The 9,631-nt window shown below is 40.1% G+C and overlaps 1 protein-coding gene across 4 annotated transcripts in view; it reads right to left on the bottom strand.

Moving 5' to 3' along the window:
• Positions 1–416: 416 nt before the first annotated feature.
• ARHGEF12 (Rho guanine nucleotide exchange factor 12) overlaps positions 417–9,631 on the bottom strand; it is a 148,689-nt gene continuing 139,474 nt past the window's right edge. For all 4 annotated transcript variants that reach the window (XM_015115966.3, XM_077964534.1, XM_015115967.3 and 1 more), the window contains 5 exons: positions 9,394–9,627; positions 7,346–7,816; positions 6,196–6,512; positions 4,963–5,032; positions 417–4,403 (listed from right to left, as the gene is read on the bottom strand). In XM_015115966.3, the coding sequence (XP_014971452.2) occupies positions 4,393–4,403; positions 4,963–5,032; positions 6,196–6,512; positions 7,346–7,816; positions 9,394–9,627 (1,103 nt within the window). In that variant the 3' untranslated portion in view covers positions 417–4,392. The remainder of the gene's footprint in view (positions 4,404–4,962; positions 5,033–6,195; positions 6,513–7,345; positions 7,817–9,393; positions 9,628–9,631) is intronic.

Genomic DNA, 9,631 nt, shown 5'->3' with positions numbered 1-9,631 from the left:
GGATTAAAACCAAAGTTATCTTCAAGTGAGTCATAAAAGCTGGCCTATTAACCTCACTGAACTTTATAGTTAAAATAGCAAATTTTGTTATATATATTTCACCACAATTAAAAATCAATAATGTAATATACCGAAACCCATCTGATTATACACTTTAAATGAATTATATGATATGTGAATATCTCAATAAAGCTGTTAAAAAAACAACAAACCTGCCCCATATGCTAGGGCAAGCCCACCTGCCAGCACTGTCATGAAGGTTTAGCCGTGTTGCTAGCGATGCTCCAATAAGCAGGAAGATGTCTGACAGTCACTGACGGTAAAATTAATTACAGGCTCCTCGACTCCTCAACTTTTCTAATACAACTTGGACAAGACAAATCAACCAGAATACAAATAAAAAGTCACATACTTGGTTCCTTTAAGCTTATTTAATATTTGAACTCTTATTTTCTATTTTCCCAGACCCCAGAAAACAGAAAGTTTTTAGATGACCAATATTTTGTTCCAGAAACATACAGCCTTATCAGCTAATTCATAAAAGAGCTATTTTACAAAGGTACATCTGGATAATTAGAACAATAAAGTCTTTTAGGCATTTCAAAATGTGATCAGTAAAAATACATGATTATTAATAAAGTTTTTTTAAAGATAGTTCCAGGTATTTTTTAAAAGCAATTTCTGTTAAAGAGTACATGATTGTATGGTGAACAAGGAAAATAAAATGTTCTAGTAGGAAGAGGCTTATTAAAAATAACCAACAGTGTGCATATTACAGTTACCATTTTTGGAGTATATCTGCTTAGCAGTTGGCACCTGGAAATGGCGGGGAAGGCTTCCTTCTAGGAGGAACTTTTTTTCCTACCAATTTATTATCAAAACCCTCAATACCAGTGGGAAAGGCATAAGGAATAAGGCAAAAGGAACTCTTGAGGAAAGAAAAATTTTGCAGATGACTGAAAAGTGGTGGAAATGTCAGGAAAAAAATGATTTATAAAACAAAAATTGTAATATAAGGGGGAAAAACTAGCCACTAGGAAGCTGACTGTAAGGTCCTGCTAATTTTGTATTTTGAGGTCCTATGCACACAGTTCTCAATGGTGCCCTCTGTGACATACAGGGAAGGAAATATTGACCAAAGCTCTAGTAACTCAAAACCATACATTGACTTCAGAGAAGAAAGCTTCCACTTTGAAATATGGAAGCCCCAATGTATTACACCAAATTTACTAACATCAAAGAGGAAAAAACGATGCCAGTAAAAGACAATTCACAGGAAACATAATTGCTTTCCTTAGCTTCTAAAAATAATTTTTAAACGGACTTCTCTATTACCACAGTAGATCCTCCCTCCTACCCCAAAACCAAATAACAACAAAAACTTTTTTAAAAGGGGATTCATCCTTCCTAACAGTCATTAGAAGTTGCTGTGGGAAAAAAGAAAGCCAAAAAGCTTATGAAATATACCTCCCATGCAATATAATATAATATAATACATAGTTACAATTTCGGTTCTAAAAGTCAATATAATTCAAGCAGTCCAAGTTAGGTGATTTTAAAGTATGCAAAATATATAGCTTAGAAGGTAGTAATCACGATGTTAAATTACAGCACTTTGGGGGCTCGCTGATTTGCCTTGATTAACTGTTCTCTGAAAAGGAAGGAGACACTCTACATGCAATTTGCCACTTCACAGCGAAGGAGCCATTAAGCCCACAGAAGACAGCACAGTGTCACAGCAGGTCACTTCCATAGCTAAAATGCAGCCTGCTTGCTCTGGGAAGGTAGCTTTCTTGGTACACCACCCTTGTGCCCTTTAGCAGGGAAGTAGATTTCAACTTCTAGTCAGGTCCCTTAGAGAAAACTCCTTTGATGGTGACCAGTCTCACTCAAAGACAGGCTGCATATCTAATTCCATCATCCTGAAGGGAAGATGTCATAACCAAAGCCAAATGGATGTGATTATAATGACCAAAATGAAATGGAAGGCGTGGGAGGCCAAGTTGGGAGGGAGAAGAGAAGTTAGGTTGATAAGATAAAAAGAACATTCAAAAATTATGAGATATTTTCAGAATTAGACTTCATCTTGGGGCTTTGTTTGAAAATCTAGATATGAATTTATTTGAAAGTACTAGAGCTATGGTCAAAGTATTTTTCCAGTTAGTCCTGTTAAGAGTTCCAAGGAGAAACTGAACTGCAGGGAAAGCAAATAATTACTAAGGACAAGATACTGGCTGAACTAGAGAAACTGAAACTTTGCTAACCTACAAGCTTCTTAATTGAGTGCTAGAGAATTACATAATTACCCTGTAGTGTGTGAAGTTAAGAGGAAAGTTTTTATATTTACTTTTTTCCTGATTAATTGCCCCCCCCAACCCATGGTGTTAGTGTCAAGTGGCTACAGGTGTAACCCTTTTAATTGAGAATGACATTATTTCTAGCAGCACAATGTAACCATTTGGTTTTTACTTGTTCCTCCTAAGAGATACAGAAAGTTCCAAATCCCAAGCTTCATTTATATATTAGCTTCTGCTTCTAAAATTTTTAATCCCATTCTGAGTTAAATTATACTTGGCTTATGACTAAAAATATAATTCCAATTTATAGATGAGGTCTAAAGATCCAAGTTGATCTACCTAAAAACACAGATCAGTTTAGGACAGAAACAGAAATCTGGACATAGATAAATAAACTTGCTAAGTTGTAGTGGTGTTTATAAAAGTAGGTGGGCATCCCTTACCATTTGTGGTGAAAAAATAATCTTTGGGCTGCAGGGAAGCATTAAAATTACATCCTGGCAACCCACAGAGTTCAGAGGGCACCAATGAAAGATGTGAGCAATGGATGAACTCCTTGTTTATTAACAGAATTTACAGACTTCATTTTAGTTGGCAAAAATACTTCAAAACATATATACCTAATGCACAAGGAAAACCAAAGAAAGTCAATATGATTGAAGGAGTTCTCAAATTACGATTCTGAAACATCCTCTGTAGGGTGCTGCTAATGCTACTGTTCATCCTAGAGCAGGCAGTTACCAACACCTTGCCTGCAATGTCCAGTGTATGTGATGGTCTGCAATTTTTAAGGTCAATCATGGCCCAGTGTGGAAAGAGCTGTAGCAGTGAAGTCAGAGGAAGTGCTTCTGGAGCTGGTGCGAGCAGTTCTGCCTTCACCATATCTTTCTCCACTCCACCCTTGGCTCTCCTTTTGACTCAGGGCCCTTTGGCACCATCAGTGCAAAAATTAGAGTCAAACCTCCAGGTACTAAAATTTTACTGGCCTTATAATCAGCAGTACCCGTGGCTAATGATAGCCATGATTCAACTCAGTAGTGATTCAGTTAGATAACCTTCCCAAACTCTTTACCCACTCCCATCCCACCCCTTCCTTAGCAACTCCCACCCCTGCCACTATCCGAAGCATTTCCATGTTTTTACTTCCTGCTCAATCTGCAGGGACAGTTTTACACAAGTGCCAATGTCTAATGTATAATTATAAAAATGAAATGATACCAAGAATAACAAATTTATAGTCAAGAAAATAAAATTTGCTTTCCTCTCCCACCCAAATCCCAACCCTCAATAGAAAAGACGACAATGGAAGAAAACACACCCATTTTCAAGTGCCTGCTATTTAGTACATTGAGGATTCCTGTTAATTGTGGTTGATCCCAGCTACAGAGAAGAGGTGCTTGCCTCAGGGTGGGAGGAAGCCCATCCACTCTCTGACCACACCACCTGGGCACATAAGAGCCACAGGGCATAGCACACCTTTGAGGTGACCCTCAGAGAAGCAGCCTACCGGACAGCAGGGAGCTTGGAATACAGTTTAGTGAAGCAAGGTGCTTCTCCCTTCCCCTTCTCACTTCCTTCTCTTCTTCACCTCTCTACCCAACTTGCGCATACCCCATCCTGAACTCTTTGCTTCAGGAGCAGTCGATCCTTGGGTGTACTAAAGACAAAGGGCTAAAACTCTCACTACTCAATTAAAACAAAACAAGGCAAATAAAAATTAAAATGTGCTTTCAAATACGGAATGAAGTCAAATAAATACATCTGATTTTCTCTTTTTCTTAAATCTAAGTACAATTTCATATCCTACACCCAAAGCTCTATACATTTGGTTTTTATTCTGAATCAAAATGAATTTCCGATAGTGAGGAGAGTAGAGTGAGGGAATGGATGTTCCCTCACTAACAGATTAGTGCAGCTGCCACACTGTGAAGAACTAGTCCCACTCTGGGCACCTTGGGACATGGCTAATCCCAGGTGGTTCACAGGCAGATCTTCTGTCACACTCTCTCTGCATCCACACTGGAGCCAGGATGTGGTGAGACATGGCCGATACTCCAAATCCAACAACCTGCAGTCACCTCCAGGACATGCGGCTCTAACTTTTATCTGAGAAGAATAAAGAGACATGGAAGTGATATTAAGAAAAAGAATATATTAACATTGCAAAGAATACCCATGACATCTGTGGGTGTGGTTCAATCTTTGTTTCTGAATCAGCATGTAAGCAGATGAATACAAACTGCTGCATGGAACACAGATCCATCTGCAGTCAGGGGAGATACCAGCCACACTGTCAGCAGAGGCAAGTGCACCAACATCAGATGAGGCCAAATCCTCCACACTAGGGAGTCACAGCAGCACCAGTAAGCCTCACACGGAATCTGTGATTTACCAGGCTTCCCACCGCTCTGCCTTCTGCTTTGAAAAGGTGAAAAAAGAGAGAAGAGGGGATGGTATGGGAACTAACAACTGCAGTTCCTCTTAGAGAAGAGTAGAGTCAGCAGGCATGAGCTTCTGCTTGATATATGATGTTTAGAAACAGGCAGTTCTTAAAAGACAGAAAAGAAATGGAATCTCAGAAAGTTTTCACTTCAAAGGATGATAAGTCATTTCATTCAGTGAAGGATGATTAGTCTAGAGTGGGGAACCCATAACTTTTACATACCTGAGTGCTTGTCTGTGAGGGCTGATCCAGCCAGCCTTTGGCAAAGAATGGTGTAACTTTCCTCCACCTTCTGTGAAATAAAACCCATAGGTTTTTTTATTCAAACATCATGAAAACAAAACAAAAACTTCTGAAAACAGAAAAGAAGGCCTTTTTACATTACAGGTATAAGCCCCCAAATTTCAAAAATACTAATTTCATCATTAAAAATTTTGTTAGTGGGAAGTAAAAAGTAAATTTCATTCCTTTTAACAATTTCTCCATTGAACGAATAACTTAGTATTTTCCCATGTAAAAAGAAAGTAGAGGTGGTAACCATAAATGCAATTCTCCCACCCCGAAGAGTCACCCTGCACATGGTCCTGTCATCGTGTGCATGAGCTATAGTCAGGCAGCACATAAAGACAAGGCAGCCTGCATACATTATGATGGTCCCTTAAGACTATGGGCGGGGCGCGGTGGCTCACGCCTGTAATCCCAGCACTTTGGGAGGCCGAGGCAGGTGGATCACCGGAGATCAGGAGCTCCAGACCAGCCTGGCCAACATGGTGAAATCCCATCTCTACTAAAAATACAAAAATTAGCTGGGGCCAGGCGCGGTGGCTCAGGCCTGTAATCCCAGCACTTTGGGAGGCCAAGGTGGGTGGATCATGAGGTCAGGAGTTCGAGACCAGCCTGGCCAACATAGTGAAACCCCATCTCTACTAAAGATAGAAAAAAATTAGTTGGGCATGGTGGCAAGCATCTGTAATCCCAGCTACTTGGGAGGTTGAGGCAGGAGAATGGTGTGAACCTGGGAGGCAGAGGTTGCAGTGAGCCGAGATTGCGCCATTGCACTCCGGCCCGGGTGACAGAGCGAGACTCCATTTCAAAAAAAAAAAAAAAAAAAATTAGCCAGGCATGGTGGTGGCACCTGTAGTCCCAGCTGCTTGGGAGGCTGAGGCAGGAGAATGGCGTGAACCTGGGAGACAGAGCTTGCAGTAAGCCAAGATCGTGCCACTGCACTCCAACCTGGGTGACAGAGTGAGACTCTGTTTCAAAAAAAAAAAAAAAAAGATAAACAATGCCAATCTCAACTTTTTACCCAGGCCTATTCATGGATAATAGTCAAAGAAAACATACAAATCTAGAACCTGGACAAGTTTATTGACATCAGCATTTTGATCACCCTATTCTTCGCCTCACTAAATGTTTCTTACAACCAAGTCCTATGGATGTGGAAGCATGAGGTACCTTTAAGTGTTCAAGGTCAGCCTCTATCTTATGAATGTACTCCATGATCTGGCTCTGCGAATCTGCACAAGAGGAGGGACTCTGGATCTCAAAACAGGAATCCTCCATAGCTCCCCAGCGCTGCTGGACCAGAAATTCAGAGGTGAATGGTGAAACTGCCCCATCAGAGTGAGTGTTCTGAGGAGAATGTTGCTGCTGGTGGGTGGATTCCATAGCAGGGATGCCTGTCATGGGCTGCAGAGTAAGTGAGGACGCAACCTCCTCATCTGTGGAACTCTCCTGCACTGGGTCATAGCCATCAAGGATCAAATAGTTTCCTATGGATAGAGACAGAATAGTTTGATAAGACCAGTGCTGCCATTAGAAAACAGAAATAGCACAGTGTGCTGACAACTTCAACTTGAAAAGTTATTAAGAGAGGGAAAAGCCATTAATTCCTGAGTTTAGTTTTAGGTACATCAGAATTTCCTCACATCAGATGAAAGCTAAACTCTGCAAACTTTCATGGTAATTTCCAAAAATTTTCATTTCAAAAGTTTAAAGCTGGAAACTACAGTGCCTAAATGATCTTGCCACCACTTCCCCTGCCAAACGCCTCTCTTGCCCCATCTCCTGCCATTGCCTCCCTCACCCAGTGTTCGATCATCACAAAAAGCTTGCTCTTGATGCAAAGCCTCTGCCCCACTCTGCTCTCTGCTGGAACAATCTGCTCCCAGGTACCCACCTGGCTTTATTCCCTCATTTCATTGAGGTCTCTGCTCAAATGCTACCTCATCAGAGGTCCTATTCCCTGATCACCCTGTTTGCCTTCATTACTCTCTGTCCCCTTAGTCTGACTTATGTTTCTTCCTAATACTTCTGAAGTCTATTTACTTGTTTACTTATTTACCATGCTTCTTTCCTCTAGCTTCATGAGAAGAGGGGATTTTTCTGTGTTTTATTCACTGCTATATCTCCCTGCACCTATGATGAGGTCTGGTACAGAGTAGATTCAGTATTTATCAAATGAAGGAATAAATACTGCACTTGTGTGAACACACACACATAAACACACACACACCTCGAAACCAACACAACACCCATTTCAATATACAGCACAGTTAGCAATGATCGAAATCAAAATCAAAGTGTAAGTGTGAAAGATACTTGCCTGAGATGCGTAAATTAACATCCTTCTCTTCCTTGTTAACTGCTCCATCACCTTCTGATGGATTCTCATCACTATGTGCTTCACGGGCATCAAAAAAGTGCTCTCCACTGTCATCAAGACCCCCTTCTGGCTCCATGGTAGGCATCTCTGGGGTCATAATCATGTGGTCCATTACTAAAATGTTACTTGCCTGGCTATCCTGGGGTGCCAGTCCCACTGAATCCCGTGGAGCGGAAGATTCAGTTGAAGTCCGAGGACTGTAACAAGTTGCAGTGTCACCAGTTCCAGTTCTAAAGGGCATATGTCCTGCACCAGAATGATAGGCCTTAATATTTTCAGAGTTCTGGATGACGCTGTCTGCCTGCGGCCCCTGAGAGGCTGTCCTATATCTTGGGAAATGTTGCCAGTCTTCCTGAGCGCTCTTCTCAGTCAAACCGAGCTGCTGCACCAGCAACTGCTTCAACAAACCCACTAAACGATTTAGGAAGGAGGCGGGAAAAAAAAGCATATTCACAACTATAACCTCAGGCTGCAAGAATTAAATTAGCTGAATTATCAATTATCTTTAAAAGTATCTTTTAATGACATTAAAATGTTAATTAATTTCATACAATCATTTTATTTCATACAATCATTTTATTTCATACAATCATTTTCCATTTTATTTTGAAGATGAAATAAAGCACCATCTTTTAGAGAAGATTTACCGTTAAACTATACTTGAAAAGATCTAAGCATTCTGAATAGGGAGGTACTCCTATTTAGAACTCCTGAATAACCAATATCATGCCTCTATTTTTTCTTCTATATAACTAGAATAATACCCTAAAGGTACTTCTTAAGAATGTTGAAAGGCTGTGTTAAGCTAGACAGAAAAAGCTAAAAGTTCTGCTTTTTCCAGATCCAGACACTATATGCATATTATTTCCTCTAATTTCATGAGATACATACATATACTAAAAATAAGAACCAATTTAATTTTGAATGGGCCAAGTGTATGCTATGAGGTCACCCAGACAATGATAGAGTTACTGGGACAATATTAGTCAAACCATCAGAAATCATTAAGACTGTTAATTCAGGAGAATGTATAAAAAATAATGTAGTTTTAAATAACCAATTCTCTGCTCTCATCACTAGCTTAATGTCTGTCACGTTTCTTCAGGCAACAAGTTCCCCTCAGGTCTCTGATCCTGTCCTTCTGCTCTACAATCACTTCCTGAGAGATGCTAGGAAGTCTCATGGCTCTGATGCTCACATCTCTATCTCTTCCTAACCTCTCTCTAAAGTTTGACTCCTAAAACTCTAACTTCCTGCTAGTTACTCACTCTTTAATGTTTTGTCACTCATTATCTTAATCTTGACGTGCTTTAAAACTGAGCCTATAATTCTACCAAATCAAAAAAAATAAAAAAGAAAGTACAATGGAAGGAGGTGGGGGAAGCAGTGGTAGTCCTTTTCTGACTCTTATTTCTGACAAGATTAATGAAATTATCTCTAAATATTCCCTTTCCTTTGACCTCACATCCAAACAAGTCAATTGTTTTAAGCACTTGATGACTTCTCACTTCCTTCTTATTCCTTTTGATAACATTCTAGTCCAAACTCTTTTAGTCTCAGGCCAGACTATTACAATAGTTTATTTAGTAAGTACATCATTCCATACCTGTTTCCATTCAAATCCTTCCACAGCTCTCAGCCAGATTAATCTTGTTTCATACCTTTAGTCATATGCCGGTTTAGAAATTTCAAATGGTTCTCCTCAGCCAGAGAAATTGTTCTCAGTCTTTTTCCCACCTCAGTACAACTGAGAGATACGCTATCCTCCCATTGTAACAGTGATTCTGAACCAGGCTGGGGGGTGGGGAGCTAACAGAGTGGCGTGTGTGTGTGTGTGTGTCTGTGGCATGGGCCATTGTAGAGAATACTATAATCTCCACAATAAAACCAGAAGAATAAGTGGAGTTTGATAAATCCACATACTTTAAGGATGGCACATCAGTGCCATACTTAATAAGTATCTGTAGTAAGTTATGAATAAAACTTACAATTTCTTAGTGCATCCAATGCCCATCGTTCTTCTGAGACAGGCAGGTGTGAATCTGGGATTGTGATTTGATAATCTTCTCCAACTTCCTTTAGTGTCCCATCTGTATGTTGTTCCTTTGCAAACTGTCTCTCAGCCACAAAGAGATCACGTACCTCTGATTTCCCAGAAGTACTCAGTGAATGAGACTGAGGTTTTGATGATATTAAGGTAGCTTCTAATCCCAAATCTCTGTCTGT

This window comes from Macaca mulatta, chromosome 14, assembly GCF_049350105.2.
Source record: "Macaca mulatta isolate MMU2019108-1 chromosome 14, T2T-MMU8v2.0, whole genome shotgun sequence".
Classification (NCBI taxonomy): Eukaryota; Metazoa; Chordata; class Mammalia; order Primates; family Cercopithecidae; genus Macaca; species Macaca mulatta.
Note: the sequence above shows the minus strand (reverse complement) of the source record. Positions and strands in the feature narration are given on the sequence as shown.